At 34.7% G+C, this 19,191-nt stretch overlaps 2 protein-coding genes across 2 annotated transcripts; one reads left to right on the plus strand and one right to left on the minus strand.

Annotated features, from left to right (window-relative positions):
• The first annotated feature begins 7,472 nt into the window (after positions 1-7,472).
• On the plus strand, positions 7,473-13,706 carry LOC111410148 (protein unc-50 homolog). Its single transcript, XM_023040369.1, has 10 exons — positions 7,473-7,771; positions 8,506-8,573; positions 9,829-9,854; positions 11,702-11,792; positions 12,094-12,189; positions 12,528-12,596; positions 12,700-12,758; positions 12,856-12,978; positions 13,142-13,213; positions 13,291-13,706. Exons 1-10 carry the CDS (start codon positions 7,676-7,678, stop codon positions 13,353-13,355), a joined length of 765 nt encoding a protein of 254 aa, XP_022896137.1. The 5' UTR covers positions 7,473-7,675; the 3' UTR covers positions 13,356-13,706.
• A 951-nt stretch (positions 13,707-14,657) lies between these two features.
• Positions 14,658-17,206, minus strand: LOC111410149 (cinnamyl alcohol dehydrogenase 1). The gene is made up of 5 exons (XM_023040370.1): positions 17,052-17,206; positions 16,732-16,845; positions 15,974-16,201; positions 15,183-15,622; positions 14,658-15,052 (listed from the first exon to the last, which is right to left on the minus strand). Exons 1-5 carry the CDS (start codon positions 17,138-17,140, stop codon positions 14,853-14,855), a joined length of 1,071 nt encoding a protein of 356 aa, XP_022896138.1. The 5' UTR covers positions 17,141-17,206; the 3' UTR covers positions 14,658-14,852.
• Positions 17,207-19,191: the final 1,985 nt, after the last annotated feature.

Genomic DNA, 19,191 nt, shown 5'->3' on the forward strand with positions numbered 1-19,191 from the left:
GGGTGTGGTAAACACTCTATATTCTAACCCACAACAAGCCCTTTGGGCAACAACATAGGGCCTGACTTTCGGTGTTACCAAACCTCCATATGGGATCATATAATCGATAGTGCCAAATTTTTTGATGCAGAGGATCCTCAAAGAGGCAATTGCAGAGCATACTTTTGATACTACTTAGATCTTGTTCTTACTTATTCATTCCGGAATTTTCACAGTTGTCAAGACTATGGAAGAACAAAGAAAGGATTTTAGAAAAACATTGTTAAGAGGAACAAACTTTTTATTAAGAAGGGTTGAGCTCGAGATGATCCTCAATGAAAGATAAGAGCTCTTTATATAGAGGAGGAGCCTCATCATACAACCGACACAAAACTAATAATACTACCAATGACTCATCACTTTTAGTATAATACTTATTACATAAGGACATGACTCACAACTTAAAAGGACATGACTCATCACTTTACTAGCACGACTCACTACTTTTAGTACAATAATTTTACAACCATCTTTTAAAAAGTAAAGAATCTACTTCTTAAAAGGGATTTTATTGCAAACAACAAAATGATTATTTCACACGAGCTGTTGAGGCATCAAGGTGTTCCAAGATTTGCTTCTTGTCCAGGTTCATTTGAATCATCTAAATCAGAGGGGAGTCCATGTTGCTTCCACCAAGGCCAAGTTGTAGTATCAAATTTTTATTCAAAAAATTTTTCTTCCAATTTTTCAAGATTGTCTGGGTCTGTTGGATCAAAATCATACGACTGTGTTCCATAATCATATGGATCTTGAGAGTCCTGGAAAACACTGTCATTATAATTTATTTTCGTGTCCAAATATCTTGAGTTTTGTTTGTCTGGATTGCTTGGTCCTGGTTGGTCCACGTCCATTTTATCAATTTTCATTTTTTTCTTGAAATTCATTCCAGAGATTGTTACGCAGTTGTTGTCCTTCTGGTGTGGTTTCTGGATATTTAGATGTTTCTCCAAGGCATTGATGTGTCATTCCCAAGTAAAGCTGGTTCCAATGGGTTTTGTCACTTTCCCAAGTAGCAGATGGATAGTGTCCAAATACTTGTCCAAAAATTTGGCATTGTCCTTCTCTGTGTTTCTGAACGTCTTGCTGAATCTTGGTTGCATAGTCTAGAGGTAGAATTTCCCATGGAGCATCATCTTCTATGTTTGGCCAAGTTTGTGGAGGAATTGTCTGATTGATTTCAGCCATTTTTCTTTGAAATTCTCGAAACTCCTTTAGATACCTTTCCCAATCTTGATGGAGATTGAAAGGTTGGACTGCATACTCCTTGACATAAGAGAAGTGTTCATAAGAACCTGTTTCTGTAAAATATCCTTGCCGTTGGAAAATCAGAATTACAAAAACATTGTTTTAGGAAGTTCTCAAATCTTTAGATTTTAAAGAAAATGCTTCAAACATTTTTATCCAATGAGAAACAGGATAAAACCATTCGAAGAATTTCTTTACCTCAAAATGTGCTTCTTGAAATGGATCATTTTTGTTAAAACTTAGAAAAGTGATTTCTTCGAACCATTCAAGAGATTCACAAACATTAAAAGAAACTTCAATTTGGAAAAGTTCCAATAAGTACCACAGAAAACAAAGTAATTCCTTTGAAAATTTTGAAACTGCTTGGTATGGGATTATATGGAACAAATTAAAAAATGGATAAACTGGATGAAATCCAAGACCACCAAGAGTTTCAATTTCTGTTTGCCTGATAACAATGGACTGGTATTTTAACATGAACTCTTTGGCTCGGGAATGGAGGGTTTTGTCTCTGATGAGAGTATTAAGTTCTGGGGGAATTTGTTCATTTTGAGAAAGTAAATGAAAGGGAAGGTTTATCATACAGATTACAAGGATAGGTTGGGAGTAAAAAGCTTTTGGTCTGGTCAGTAGGTCTGGAAGGAGGTTGGTTTTTCCCTTTATATGTTTGACATCAAAGTTAAAGTTTGAAAACCATTCTGCCCATCTGAGTAGTTGAGAATTTGGAATTTGTTTTTGTTTGAATGAAAGCATTTTAGGGAATGCTGACGTGTCCATTTCAATAAGAAATTTGTGTCCAATGAGATGAAACTGAAATTTCTCAATATCACGTTTTACCGCCAAGATTTCTTTGAAAGTGGAATGATAATGTTTTTCTGCTTCTGAGAATGCTCTACTTTTGTATCCACAAATGTTTCTTTTTCAATTTTTCTCCTCCAATAGAACTGCTGCCCAATATAGATCACTTGTGTCAATTTGTAAGATCCTTTTCCCGTTAGTAGGGATAGATAGAGCTGGAAGTTCTTGCACCTTTTGTTTGATTTTTCGGACTGCTTCTGTTTGTTTTGAAGACCATGGTGGTGCATCTTTTTTCAGCATGTTCTGCAATGGTCTGATAATAGGAGTTAAATGATCAACAAAGTTGGCCATGTAATTTACAATCCCAAGGAACTGTTGGACTTCTCGTTTAGAGAGATCTGTGTCTGCAAACTTTAACAATTCTTGACCAACATGTGGTTGTAACGAATATTGACCATCTTTAATATGCATGCCCAAGAAATCAATTTCAGAGACTCCAATAACCATCTTTTTCTGAGAAAGCATTACTCCAAATTATTTTGTCAGATCAGCGAATTGAGACAACAGTTGAGAATGAGAATCGGCATCTTTTGAGAACAAGAGAATATCATCAATATAGATTAATGCTGACTCTAATATTGGATGATAAATTCTTGTGATAGCCTTTTGGAACAATGAGGGGGCCGTCTTAAGACCGAATGGCATAACCGTCCATTGATAGTGGTAGTTTGGGATACAGAAACCTGTCTTATGCCTTTCATCTTTCTTAATTCTCAATTGCCAAAATCCCGCTTTTAGATCAAACTTTGAAAATATCTACGCCTTGGACAACTGGCAAATAAAGTTCTTTTGTTTGGAAGAGGGAACTTGTCATCAGCAAGGAAGTGATTCAATGGTTTATAATCAATCACAAGTCTCATTTTTCCACGAACTTGTTCACTTCTTTTGTTGACATAAAATGCTTGGCATGCCCATTGAGAAGTAGTAGGTTCAATGAGACCTTCATCTTGCAATTGGCTTAACTCTTTGGTTGCTAACTGGAGGTGTTCAGGGCTCATTCCAATATGGCTGGCTTTAGTAGGGTTAACGTCTTCATTTCTTTTGAAAGGTAGAGCTATGAAAAAATCTGGATTTTTCCATAGAGGGTGAGTGCATTTGGTGAGAAAATCTATGTGAGAATCTGCACAACATTCTCGGATTAATAGACTTGTTATATCATCAAGGCTGGTTATGAAAAAATATGTGGTTGGCTGTATGTATGGCAGAAAGTAGGACTTGTATCTAAGGCCATTTGGAAGAGGAATAACACATTTTGCCCACAATTGTCGAATGATGTCAAAACCAATTACAATATCCTTCCCTGGTAAAGATGATCCAAGTAACTTGTGTGAGACATTACATTTAGGAAAAAACTGAAGTGTCACTGGCTTACTTATCAACTCTGTTGAAAAATACTCATTATTGGCTGCCTGGAATATTTGCTGCTATGTTTTCCACATGTCTTTGGGGAGAATGGCTGGATTTAAGATTGACCAAACTGCTCCAGTGTCAAACAGACCTGCAACTGTGATTGGTCTTTCATATTTTCCTGGAAATATTTTGACTTCAATCATCAGAACTGGAAGACTAAGATTGATTACTTACATTCTATAGCATTCCTCTATACTTTCATAGCCATTAGTGCTCTCATCATCGGAGTCAAATTCCAATACGAAGACAGTTTCAGGGGACTGCTCATCTTCTTCAGAGAATACTAATTCAAGGTCCGCTTCTTCTTCCACTTTCGTTGCTGTATAGATTTGGTGTAAAAAAATTTCCTTCTTTTTGTTGGTACAATTTTTTGCAAAATGGCCCTTCTTTCCACAGATAAAACACCTGTCTCCCTTTTTCTTTGTGAATTTCCTTTTAAAATATCTTCTTCTTCGAGGAAAATATTTGGAAAATCTTTTGTTCCGAAATTTGAACCTCCTACTGTGGAATTTTTTCTTTCCTGGACAATCACAACTCTTGTTATCATGTCGGCACTTAATCTTCAAATCTGGCTGATCACACGCCTTTTCAAGCTTCTGTCCTGTTGTACTGATATCCTTTAAAAACTCTCTTTGATTGCAGAGTTTTTTCAAGGTTCTCTTGACCCAGTTGTGAAGCTCTCCAAATGAAGTGGTTCCCAATGATTGTCCTTTTATTTCAATCATTCTGAGTGTCTCTTGACCAAGAGGCTGTGAGATGGACTCTAAGTAAGCCTGCTTTATATTTGTATCGTCCATTCCACCAATGAGGTAGTATCGCCTGGCAGCATTGTGGAAATGTTTATCCAGATCTTTAGGATTGTAAGAACAACATTTCAATTTGAAGAATTCTTCTCTTGCAATATCCTTCAAATGATCCGTCTTTCCACAGAATTCCCAATATGATGATTTATGAAAGCATCTATTGTTGGGGAGTTAGAATATTGGATTTGGCGATATTCTCCAAGAGCATCATACCAATCTTTTAAGAACCCAGTGATTCTTGCCAGAAAAGGTTTGGCCTTTGTAATTCTGCTAAACACCATGCTTTCATTTCTTGAAATCTTGCTTTCCACAAAGTTGGAGGAATATCATCAAAAGTGAATTTGGTTGCTGAAGTACTATTTTGTGAATAATAATTGTTCACAACATGAGGATTAACAATTTCTTCATCAATTATTTCTGGCTCATCAACAACAGGAATTCCTTGTTGAGTTTGATTTGATTGTGGTCTGTCAGCCATATAAAAAGGAGGATGATCTTCTAGAAATTCATCTGAGCATTCTTCAAGTTCAGAACTAGTTTCATTTGGGATGGTTAAAATAGGAGTTATAGAGGAACGGTTTTGAGTTTTTTGTAGGAAAGTGGTTATGGGGTTTTTTTTATCATCATTTGTGGTCTTTTTTCTGGGTTTAGTGGAGGTAAAGCTTGTAGATTTTGTGAGGCTAATGGTTTGGTTTTCTTTATATCGAGATGAGAACGAGGTGTCAATTTCTTTTCCCATTCTTCAGGAGTGAAGAGTGAAGATGTGGATTCATAAGCTCCTGTTGAATACATGGGTCTTGAAGTTTGTGATATATGAGTATATGAGATAGGGTGATATGGAGTAGAAGGTGGGATCATGGAATTGTTTTCAAGAGAAATGAGTTGTTTTTTGAGATTTCTTATTTCTCTTTCTTGATCTGTTATGGGTAAACGGTTTTGTAAAAGGGTCATGATTTCAGCATGGGGGGTTTCAATCTTTTGTTTACAGGCTTGAAGAGGGGTTAATAGTGTTTGTGCTTGTTGTTGTAGAGTCCTTTCAATTATTTGCTGATTTTGGTCAATTTTTCTCAACAGGGAATTTTGTTGGACTGCATTTTCTGACTGCTAGTTTAAAACTGCTTCTGCTGCTGAAAACTGATCAACTGAACCATCCGATTTTCTGGATATGAGATTCTTGATCCTCCAGGCATGAGTTGACTGCTCTTTGTCAAAAGAGGACAATGGAGGAAACTCTTCTTATTGAGGAGGGTGGAACATAACTATAGGCATAGCTATCTGAGGAGATGGAGGTGGACTATTATCCCAGTCCCATTTTTTATGTAGTTGGTTGCAATCATTATCATCATCATCATCCCAACCAGTAGGAATAATAGATTCATCACTTGTAGGAGGTGGAGTGTACTTGACATAATAGTCAAATTTTTCAGAGGGTTCTCCTAACAAATCAACTCCTGCAGATTTGTTTTCATATGCTTCACGCAACTTTTGTTGGCTATTCTTCTTTTTTTTCTTCTTCCTGGAAGGACGATCGTTAAATAGATCTTCTTCATCTTGTATGCATTTCGCACAAAAACATACATCCCAATAAATATGTCCTGAGTTATTAGATTTGCAATAAATTGGCCTGCCATTTGCATCAAATCCATAAATGAGAATTTCTCCATTGGAAAAAGCAAACTGTGTTGGAAAACAGGGAGGCTTTTTATTTGCAGGTTCTTTTTGAAACATGATCTCAACTTCGCCATTTGACTTTCTTCTGAAATGATGAGTTGCTGATTGTATGGGCAGAGAGTCTTTTGACGCCTGGTGATGTTGCTCATAACTAGTAACCCAGGTTTGAGGGATCAATTTAATGAGCTCGGATCTAGGAATCTGTCTAGGGACATATGTACAACTTGGCTGATCTGTTCCCATCTGAATTAATAAAGCATCATCCGTCCCATTAGGAGTGGCAAAATCAAGAGAGTGATTTTGAATTCTGTAAGCCATCTGGTAATGAAGTGTTGCTCCATATGTGACTGCTGTTGGAACTGCTCCAACAATTTGGACATGGATTTTTAAAGCTGATAACAATAATGGATCTGCAATTGGCATATTAAAATTTGGAAACATAGTAACAAGTACTGTTCCCACATTGAGTGTAGTTTCCACAGTGCCAATACATGCATGTTGATAATCAGCAAATCGTGTATCTAGAAGAGCAATTCTAGAAACAGCCGGGAGACCTTTTCTTCCATGGAGGGTAAGTGCAATTCTTACAGCTCCAAAATGAAGATGGGTAAAATCTTCAGATAACCATACTTTTGGAAGATGAGATGGTAAATCTAAGGTAACAAACTGCTCCTTTTCAGTAGCAGGTAGAAGATGCTAATCAAACTTTGAAGCCTGAACATATTCTTGGATTTGGGATTTTGATGATGAAATGATACTTTTAACAGTTTTGGTGAAGGAATTTCGGGGTTTGTTATATGGAAGGTAAGGATTGACAAGAGGTAGATCTGTAACTGGGATTTTTTCAGATTCAGGTAGGTAAGATATTTCATAAAGGGAGTCGATTTTAGAAGCATTAGATTTTCGAAAGGAGGTGGAGGGTGCTAATATAGATGAACTAGAAGATTCAGACATAATTTTTAATGTGTTCTTCCTAGTTTCTTTCAAATTGGATAATTCCAATCAGAATGATAAGATCAAGATAACAACATGGCTCTGATACCAACATAGTGGGGGTATGGTAAACACTCTGTATTCTAACCCACAACCAGCCCTTTTTTCCATATTTTTATTTTCAACCTCTATTAATTAGTACATATTGTCTAAGATGATGACAAAAGATGCGGGAAGTAAAAAGATTTATTTATTAATATTTTTAAATAGTAAAATAAGAATAAATATAAAAGTTGGACAAAATATTTTCGAATTTGCTATAAGTACATAATTTTTTGATAGAAAAATCTTATAGACAACGTATGGCGCGATATCATTGAAAGACGAGAAAAAAGAAGAAAAACGATTCACTTACATTTTGCCACATCAATATCGGTACAAATTCTGTTAAATTTTTATCTGTATATATGAATTTATTGAAATATTTTTACCACAATTCAATCAAATTTGTCAACCCAGCCCAACGACCCGGTTTCCGCCTAGGGCCTACCTTCTTCGAATTAACTGGAGATTAGAAGAAAATAGTAGGAAAATAGGAGGGAAGAGGGAGCAGATTACAGAAAACGGAAGCCTGAAATTGTGAAATTCTCAACCTTCAAATAATTCAGAAGAAAATTATTAATCAATCAAAGAAGAAGAAGAAAAAAGAATTACAGATGCTGCCAACTTCATCATCAACAAAAGCCCGATCGGGTTCTCATGTGGCCCGACCCAACACTTTCCTCCCTCAGTATCTCCGCAAAATAGTCAAGGTTCCTCTTCGTCCACCTATTTCGTGCACGATTTCCAACTATGAATGTAAAGATGTTAATCATGTTTATTGGAATTTTGCTGGAGTATAGATCTGATCTTGATCTCGTAAGTAAATCATTTAGCTAAATTGTTAGGATTCGAATCTAATTGCATTAAAACAGCACTATTCAGATCATTCATTTGGGGGGTGAATGAGGAATTATAGCTCGGTTAAGTATTGTGGTTTTCGGGTTTGTTTATGGCGAAGGATGTGGGAGGAGTTCAGTAGAAAGGGGGATAAATGATGAAAGCTTATTTTATTATGTCAATTCTGTTTTTTGATTTGAGGGATTTGAAATGTTAAAGACTGGGATATATATATATATATATAACTCCATTCTGTTTGTTTGCTGTTTTAACCGAATAATGAGAGGTGAACAGTATATTTCAATGAACAAAGTGCTCACTTTGATGCACTTCAATTCTGCTGATCAAAAAGTGGGTTCACCTGGTTCTGTGACCTAGTAAACATTAATGTTTTACGTGGTTGAGCAGTTAAACTTGTTGTAGACTTGTAACCTTTGCGAATCTGGTTAGTTGTATGTTGGTGAATTCTGAACTTGATGAAGATTGTTCAAGAGCTTCTACTTACGCTTTTATGAGCTGTTCTATGGTTTTTTCGTTGTGTGTATACAGTTCCTTCTATTATTGTAATTTTCCCTGAGTGATATTCACTTTTTATGGTTCATTGCAGTGGCAACAAATGGACATCGAATATACTTTCTGGCAAATGCTTCTCCTTTGCACATCTCCAAAAGTAGTGTATGTGGCTCTATGGGCAGTTTTAGTCATCTATAATTATTACAACTGCTATGTGGTATCTTTTAAAATTTAATTATTATAAGCTTCTTAAGCCTTGTAATGATTGTTATATATGGAGTCTGATCGAGATATTTTGAGACTTTTGAAGTAGTACTTGGCACTTCTGGACCTATGGAAAAGGGCCTTGTCGGCCACCGCTTGCTGACGACGGAACGCATCGTCAAGACCTTGTTCCTACATGACATTGAACCTATCTAATTGTTTGGATTTAAACCGATCTTTTAATATTTTATCCCATGTAAACATTATGGGATACTCACAAAAGAGGGGGCTTGTGAAATATTTGTAAACCGAATACTGGATTTGAAGGAGCTGAAATTTGAATTAGAAATGTCAAGTATTACCTATAAAATGTGTGACAGTTTGCATGGTACTTCTGATATTGTCCGCATGTATTATTAGTGGTTCAACGATATCCAATAGTGAGAGATGACATGCAATTGAATAAACTATTTCCCGTGCTCACCTCATGTTGTGCCCCTCATTTAAAGTTATAGAACAAACAAGTTATTGATAATTTAAAATTTATAATTAACATCATGCCATCATTTTATTCTTTTTAAAGACCTTTTGCACTCATGTTTAATAAAAGACCTTTTGCACTCGTGTTTACTATTTTTTGTAGGAATGTTTTGCTTCATGTTGTTATCATCTAAGAACGAAGTTGTTCGCATAAGATACGAGAGCATTTAGAAAAATTTATTGTGTCTTACTGAGCAGATTCATATTGATTTCATATTTCTCCCGTTGACTAATTGTTTTCTTTTAACCAACAATATTTCTTCTCCTGCCCTATTGTGTTACAGTACAATGTTGGAAAGGGTTATTTGCTGTATTTGGCAAACATTATTTGAACTGGTTATAAATTATGGACTAAATAATCTACACTCTAGAAAGATTGAGACTCTTATAATGCTATATTTATATCTTTTAAGCTGATATGTATTATAATGAATAAGTTGGTCCATGATTATTTTCCTCTTGGCCCTAATTGATTTTGTATTTTTTTTAACGATATGTTGTGGTGTACTATGTACTAAAAGTTTGATGACAAAAGTTATGTTGCTTGAAATAGAACTAATTCTGGGATGGAGATGAATAATTGTGGTTCTGGATGAAGTTTGTTGGTTGTATTATTGAGTTTCTGATTATTTTTTTTCTCCGTTTTGCATGAATATATTTACAACGGATGCAGATATCAACACACCAAATACCACAAGCGTAAGTCTGCTTTTTTTAATCTCTTTTGCTACAGCTATTTGCTTGGAGTGATCCTTCCCTCGCACCAAAATTTTTATGTATTCCTTCATCGAATTCACCGACCATGCATTTTTATTATATCATTGTGCCAAATATTTATGTCTTAGGGAATCATTGCAAGTCTAATATGATAAAATATAGATTGTGTTCTGAATAAATCCTATAAATTGATATCGTACGAATAAATGTTCTATGTACAAAAGCTTTTTATGACGAAAGAAATATTGTTATATAGCATGTCATACTTCAGTAAATTTGACCTATGTTGTGAAGTTTTTGATCTTGCAATTGCAACATATGAGCAACTGCAAGCGTTGAAGTTTGCCAAATATTGAAAATTTGCTTGATCAAACTATGCTCCACTTTTGGCCTTTGCATCATTGACATCCAGAATAACTTTACATAGAATGTGGTCCGTCTCTGTTGAAATCAAGAGGTGGCTGATAAATGAGAGTCATTAATCAAATTCAAATGCACGCAAGAGTTTTCTTTCAAGTGGAGAAAGTCCAGTTATTGTATAGGATTTTGGTTCTTTATGATCTTTTTATTAAATGAAATTGAGAGGTGGCTGATAAATGAGATAGCCCCTGAGGCTATCATTATAATTTTATCTTCAGTCATTAATCAAATTCAAATGCACGTAAGAGTTTTCTTTCAAGTGGAGAAAGTCTAGTTATTGTATAGGATTTTGGTTCTTTATGATCTTTTTATTAAATGAAATCGAGAGGTGGCTGATAAATGAGATAGCCTTTGAGGCTATCATTTTAATTTTATCTTCAGTCATTAATCAAATTCAAATGCACGCAAGAGTTTTCCAGGGGCTATCATTTTAATTTTATCTTCAGTCATTAATCAAATTCAAATGCACGCAAGAGTTTTCTTTCAAGTGGAGTAAGTCCAGTTATTGTATAGGATTTTGGTTCTTTATGATCTTTTTATTAAATGAAATCAAGAGGTGGCTGATAAATGAGATAGCCCCTGAGGCCATCATTTTAATTTTATCTTCAGTCATTAATCAAATTCAAATGCACGCAAGAGTTTTCTTTCAAGTGGAGAAAGTCCAGTTTTGTATAGGATTTTGGTTCTTTATGATCTTTTTATTAAATACTTTAATTGTTTGAGGTACAGGTTCTATTACATGTGGCCGTTGAGAGTTTTTTGCTTTCTTAGTGTAAATGTAATATGTGCCTTTTAAATAGATTTAAATTACTAAATGTATCTATCTTTTGTGTAGAATTTAACTTAAAAATTAACAAAGTGAATTTGAAAGGAAGTTTGATTCCATACTTGTTTGGGCAAGTTATCCATTCACACAGGGTCATATGAAATCTGTTGGAACCAATAGTTTCTTTTCCCAGCGAGCTAGCCAAGTATGCTTATCAGTCCTGACTTATGCATGCACTCTCATCTCAGGGATGAATGGATCTCATCTCACGTTTCCTTTTCGAACTTCATGAGATATTAGTTGCTGCGCTAGTTTGTGTAGTTGCCATTTGTCAATATAACTACAGTATAGCATGACTATGTGTGTAGATGAACCTCACCTCTTTACAGTTTGATGCTTTTTGCTGCTGATGAAGGATTTTAATGTCACGTCAATTGATATTTGCCGTTTGCTTTTCTAGTTAGTGCATGATTGACGTAGTTTCCTTTGTGCTGATTTCATCCTTTGTTTTACCTCTTTTAGAATACTTTGATGGTTATTTTGTTCTGATTCTCAATCTAAATCTAAGACATGGGACATATAATTTGCTAGATTTAACTATTATCTTTTTGGTTCTAGCTGTTTTATTACATTTTGATTACAGAAACGAAGAACCAATGGGCACGTGATGACCCTGCATTTGTTGTAATATGCAGTCTTCTTTTAGCAATATCTACAATAGCTTATTGTGCCGCGTAAGTGTCTTATAATTCATTTTACTGCTTATTTGCGGAGTTTGATTTGACAGAACTTATAGGAAATCTCAACGCGGATTCGGATGGTTTATATTTTAAGCAAATATATCTGAGATATCTACTATAGAACTGAAATAAGCCATTATGCTTTTCATGATGCAAATTCTTTTCTTTTCTCCGTTTGAAGACAACTTTCTGTGTTGTTTCATCTCTATTGTCCAATTTTTTGTTGTCTCCTATTAGATATCTTGTATGCTGATACTTATCCTCTTTGTATCTTGCTATCTGCCATTTGTTTCAGCTATGATCACAGTGCTGGACATGCTGCTTTCGTGGTTATTTCAGTATTGCTTTTCCATTTCTTTATAACAGGGGGGCTTGTAGCAGCATTTTTTTGGTAAGGATCTCTTCAATATTTATAAAGAGATAAACCTTATGATGGGCAAGTCTTAACATTTAAAGTCATAGGTATTATTCAATCTGGCCTACATTCCAGTCGTCTTCTCTAGGCCAGTGTTCTAAATTTGTTAATGTGGTATTAGAGGCCATTTTAGATGTTTATCTTATTGAAATTAAGAGACGACCATCTCTCTGATCGCGAGGATTTAAGAACAATATTTTTGTATTTATATGGGATTATATTGAGTATCATTTGATGACTTGAGAAGTATTTTTAGCAATTTTATTGAGGACAAGGTTGCATAATGGAAAATTCATTCGGTGAATTCCATGCAGGTTTGTTACTAACAATTATCTTCGAGAAGAAGTCCCAGACAGTCACGTGGTGGAGCAACGGGTAGAATGGTAAGATGGATGATGCAGTTGCTTATCTGAATTGGTATTATTAGGTACCTTACAGAACTGGGGTTTCTTTGCTAACTCATTTTTCATCCCCATCTCTTTTAAGGTTGTATGCTTTTGATGTACACTGCAATTCTTTCTTCCCCATGTTTGCGCTTCTTTATGGTTAGTACATCGTCCAAATGCATTCCTTATTATATAGTTTTTTTCTCATTTAAATAGACACTGAACTTCTATTCACGTGTTGTTCTCTTTGAAACAGTTTTACATTATTTTCTGTCCCCTCTTCTGGTAGCTCATGGTTTTGTTCCTGTGCTTCTATCGAATCTGCTATTCATGGCAGCCATTTCCTACTATCATTATCTGAATTTTCTAGGCTATGATGGTAAGATAAGTTCTACTGGAAAAACTTTGATTCAAAGATATTCTAAAGACTTGTATTCAATAATTATACATAGAAAAATGAGAAGCATGCAAGAAAGGGGCTCGTGTTGAGAAGAAATGTTTTATTGTCAAAATTTACTGATAATCTCTTGTTCGTCATTCAGTATTGCCATTTTTGGAGAGAACCACTTTTTTCCTGTATCCAATTGGTGTTGCCATTGTTCTATCTCCTATCTGTAAGTATTTTACGACACATGTTTGCTATACAAAGTCAATTATTGCCATGTAGATGAATATTATTTATTTCTTACAGTGATTTTGAGCGGCTTCAACCCATCAAGATACTTTATGAACATGTACTTTAGTCGATTGCTATAGATGCAGCTAGCAGGCACTTCGTACAGTTGACGTATTCATTTAAGCATGCTTCTGTTGTACAAGGAAGAAGACCAGAGCGAGCCAGCCGATATTCCCAGAGTTAGTCTTACCTATTGAGAAATTAGATTACTGAAATTGTTACATATTGATTTTGCTTTTCGTTTCTGTAACCTGCTTGAGACGAATATTAGTGAAATGCTACTGCTATCGAAATGATAGCGATGTATAGTTGCCAACGTCTTAAAATTTATCGAGTCGAATCTGAAACGGCCGTGTGCTACCATTTTTCTTGAGATTTAGAGAATATTTCCTAATCACACCTACTATAAAACTGATTATGCATGAGTCAAATATTACGACTTAGCTTGTATCAGGTCATGTTTGGTATCTTTCGTTATCAAGCCCCATCAATTTATATATAGCAGATACTCTTCTAGAAAGAGTCTAGTCGCAAATGAGGCCACGTAGTGTTTGCATTATTAGTTATATTATTTGTATTTATGATGTTATTTTATATTGTTTAAAGGGTAGAATTATAGTTTTACTTGTTTGGTTATGATAATTTAGTCATTTTGCTTAGTAGACTATGAGCCCGTTTGGTTCTTCAAAATGTATTTTTCTCTCTCTTTTTTTCAACTGCACATTCTTTATTAAAATAATATTACAAGTAAATGAAAAACTTTTTTTTATTTTTTAATCACACACTTCATATCAATTTACTATTCTAAAATGTATTTTTACATAAAAATGTCAATCAAACACCCATTATATAAACCCATTGAATTCCTAATGAGCACCGTTGCTCAATCTTATGTTAAGCAATGGTGACGTCATATTTATCTACTGGTAGATAAGGATTTTGTGGGTCCCAATAATTGAATTAAACTTGTTATCTACTAATAAATTAATATGACACCCTATCCGTGTTTATCATAAGATGAGCATCGGTGTTCATTAGATCAGTCATATGTATCCTTATCATTAGATCATTCACGTGTATCCTTATTCTTACATAATCTTGATTGTATGAAACCCTAGCTGATTTTGCTCTCTAGATAATAGAGGGATTGGAGAAATTGGACAAAACAGACTCGCATTTCTCATTGAACAAATATAGGAAAAAAGTTATATTGAAAACTTTCCTAATCCACCTTGGTGGAACAACTCTTAAACCATTCAATAATTTTTCGTCCTCTACAAGAAAATCCTGGCTCCTCCAGTTCTACGTCGTCAAGTTAAAGACTAAACTCATAATCATTTGGACATTCTCAGCTAGATTGAATTGAAGGAGAACACGCCAACAACTTCAAAGTATAGATTATATTGTCCAAGAAGTAAACAAAACGAAGATTTCATTATGTAGGAAGGTAAAACAGAACCCATCACTCTCAATTTTGCTTGGTATGCACACTCTTAGAAAAAATAGAAAATCAACAAGTAATGCTCGTCTTTTTCCATGAAATTTTAAGTCTCTTTAGGTTCCATTATGTGTTTTTATTAATCGAGTTTGCTGCCAGCAACATCGACGACAAATCTGTACCTAACGTCGTTCCTTTCCAACCTCTCGAACGCAGTGTTTATGTAGTCCAATTTAACAACTTCAATAGTTGAAGTAACGCCCTTCTCCTTGCAGAATTCTAGCATTTCCTGAGTCTCCTTGATGCTCCCAACAAAGCTTCCAGTGATCATCTTCCTCCCTGCGTTCGTCAATAAAATCAAACATTTTGGATACTCGTATTTTGGATACTCGTGAACAGCCCACGAGCATTAAGGAGAAATGGAGCTGTTCTAATGGAGAAACAACAGATGAAAAAACTCGAAACTCACCAAGCATAACCATGGGGGTGACGAACTGCAATGGAGTATTTATAACGCCCATCAAGATTAACTTTCCATCGACTTTCAACAAAGAAAGGTAAGGCTCGAGAGGATGAAAAACTGGGATCGTGTCGATGATGTAATCTAACGAGTCGACAAGCTCTTGCATCCGACTGGAATCAGAGCTAACGAGGTACTCGTCTGCACCAAGGTCTTCCAATGCTTCCACTTTCTTCTTGTCCGAAGAACTGACCACGGTGACATGATGTCCCATGGCTTTTGCTATCTTCACTCCCATGTGACCGACCCCTCCGAGCCCCAGAATCCCGCCTCTTAGGCCACTCTGTTTGAGGCCGAAATGGTGCAGGGGGCTGTACACTGTCACCCCGGCACAGAGTAGAGGCGCTGCCTGTTCTGGTGCCATTCCATCAGGAATCTTCACAACAAACCTGAAAAAGAAGTATAATCATGTACAAACTTGAATAAATAAAAACTCTTCACTTGAAAAACTAAGATCAACTCAAGAAAGTTCAGAAAAATTCTTCGATTTATGATATGCGTACTTGATAATAAGACATGAGGGGATACATAAAGAGAAGAACCCTGCTACCTGTATAGAAATTAGAGTCATGCATCTATCATTCTACTTCTACAGATTCATCTGTACAAGTAGAATAATTCTAAAGAGAAACCCGAATTCTGGTCATATCAAACTAATCATATACATGAGTAACTAACATCCTACTCGAATATTAGTTAGTTAAGATCGAGAAGTATGAATAGGTCGTGTTGATGCTTACTTTTGATTAACGACCATGGCGCCAGCAAATCCTCCTTGTGTGGGATTGCCATCTGTGTAGACATCATTGTACGACCAAATCTTCTTGTTGCAGTACTGCTCGATTTCTGATTTGCAGGGGTGGCAGTTCCCGCAGCATCCTACCAGACAACCGACTCCAACGACCTCCCCGGATCTGAACTTGGTTACGTCTGATCCTACCTCCACCACCTCACCTACTACTTCATGCCTATCCAGCAGCTCAAAGGTACAAGTACAATAATTCAGCACAAAACATTAAGTCCGTGTTTGGTAATCAGTACTGAAAATTAATGAACATGATTCTTTAATCTTATCTACCAAACATGCAATAGATGTACATAAAAATTAAGGTTGGAATATGTAGTTGTCTTATCATTATCATATCTATCATGATTCATGAATGGCTGTTCATAAATATCACCAATGGTTAGAGAATTTTGAATAATAAAGTCATATAATTAATTATTCTATTTAAGGATTGTGACCTATGAATTATTGAACTTTAAAGTCATACAAAGGACTAAATCCAAAATAACATGGTTGGTATTGTCAAAAGATGGATCACTTGGACTTTTTATCAGTTGGATGCATGAATTATTTTTCGCAAATTCATTGATTCCTAGCGTGCTACCTCGACCCTCTTCCTTTACCGCGATGATCTTCACATGGCCAAACAACAAGAAGCAAACGATTTAAAAAATAATAATATGCTATGAGAGGGATAATAAAGTGTAATACCCAGGAACCATGGGGTAATTGGACATGCCAAGATCATTCTTGACTTGATGAATATCACTATGGCAAATCCCACAGCTTATCACCTTCACATAAACATCTTCAGGACCAGTGTTCCTGTTGATACATTTCCCAAACAAAAAGCCAATATTAATTACTAAATTCCATTGTAAACTCAAAAAGATACAAGACACAGAACGAGATTTTAACTTCTTTTTCTTCCTTAAATTGTTGATTATTGTATTGTCAGCTCACCAAAAAAAAGACATAATATTGTCCAATCCTTCATGCTGAACGCGGCATAAGGGTTTGAATCAAATTACCTGAGAGTGTAAGTATAGGGTGAGAGAATCCCAGAAGGGTCTTTTGCAGCCCAACCTGTTGTTGTTCTCTCCACCTCCACACTGACCATAACTTCAAATTTCTGTATGTTTTGCAGAGTTACTAAAAAGAATGAATCTTGAGAATTAGAGATGATGGATTTATCTCTCTATATATAGACAAAATGATATAGCTTTGAAGGAAAGAATTGAGTTAATTGTTCCAATGGTCACTGAACTTAGGTCCATGTTGTTGATTAGTCATTGAAATTTAAAATGTCGAGTTTTGGTCACTGAACTTAGGTCAAAGTGTTCGATTGCTCACTGAACTTAGGTCAATGTTTTTGATTGCTTACCGAACTTAGGTCCATATCTTTGATTGATCATTGAAGTTTAAAATGTCGAATTTTGGTCACTAAATTTAGGTCTATGTCTTCATTGCTCACTAATGTTTAAAATGTTAAGTTTTGACCGCTGAATTTTGGAATATGCCGTATTTACTCATTAGCATAACTGTTGAACTTTGAAAAATATTGAGTTCACAGTGAATAATGTACAGCATTTTTCAAAAAGTTAAGTCAGTAATGTATAATATTTTTCAAAGTTCAGTGAGTAATGTATAACATTTTTCAAAGTTCAGTAGCCAAAACTCGATATTTTAAACTTAAGTGATAATCGAACAAAACTCGACATTTTAAACTTAAGTGATAATCGAAGACATGGACTTAAGTTCAGTGACTAAAATTCGACATTTTAAATTTTAGTGACCAATTAAAGACATAGACTTAAGTTCAGTAACTATTGAAACAATTAATTTGAAAGAATTGTGCAAAAGGGAAGTTGACATAAACCAAACAAGGCTTAATAGTAGGTGGGTGTTGGTGGGCATAGCATTTTCATAATTTCAATTCCAACAAAGTTTGATTTTAAATTTTCAACCTATTATTTGTTGCTACGTAAGTGTCCAGTCAAATTCCCAACAAATGCATTTGAAAAGGCAGATTATTTTGTTCGTGTTAGAGAAGTTAGTGAGTTCTAATCTTATCTTTTATTATAATATAATTGCACTATTAATCTTGAAGATTTTCTTACTATCTATATAGTTGCCGCAAATTTTAACACATTCAATTTTATGAATTTAGGTTTTGTTTATAGTATTTGGTTTGTATCTAATTTTTTATTTTATTATTATTAATATTTTTACAGTGATTTATAATTTTATGAGAGTCAGTCACGTGACGATTAAATAAAGATTTGGACCATTTTGGAGATAGTGGATTGATTGCATGCAATGTTTGATGATCAACTTGTTCCTTTACAAATGTTATGGACTAATTTGCGACTTGAACAATAAATTAGAGGTGATAATTTTTCTAGAATATTATTTAATTTCTCCAAATATGTTTGTCGCTGATGATAAATTTATATTTAAATATCGATATTGATTAACTTATAGTATAAGTTCTGCTCGAGTGGAACGGTTGTTGATGCTCTATTTCTTCTCTTCCTCTTGTTGGTGAGTTACCTCTTCCCCTTCTAATCAAGAATTAAAATATACTATATTATTCACAACATATTTTTTAAATATATATTTTTGAATTGAAGAAAAGGACTATGATATAAATTACAGAATTGGTGTGGATAAAAATATAGAAAGTGCCTTATTCAAATCCCATTTGATTGAATAAACGTATTTCCTTGTTCGTGAGAGATAAGAATAAAAACAAAAGTTTACATCAATAATTAAAATATTATTTTTAAATTTAAGAGTTTCTCAAGCATGTTGAGCTAAGCTCAAAAAATATACTTATAAATAAATAAGCAAGTTTTAAAATAAATAGATTTTTAACAATAAAAGTTAGATACGTGAAAATCACTTTTGACAGTAACATGATTGCTAAAAACAAATGATAAAATTAAATTTACACTATAAACCAACTTCGGCAATAGTGGTTCATATCTAGCCGATGAGTATACAATTACATATCTCTACGTGCTCAGTACACAATACAATTAAAGAATAATAACCTTTTTTTTTTCTTTCTTTCAAACACGCACTATAATAATGCAAGCAAGTTATTCAGTAAGGGTGTGTTTGAATGTAATATTTTTCACCAAATTTCTTACTTTTGTGTTGTTTGAT

This window comes from Olea europaea, chromosome 15 (assembly GCF_002742605.1).
Source record: "Olea europaea var. sylvestris chromosome 15, O_europaea_v1, whole genome shotgun sequence".
Classification (NCBI taxonomy): Eukaryota; Viridiplantae; Streptophyta; class Magnoliopsida; order Lamiales; family Oleaceae; genus Olea; species Olea europaea.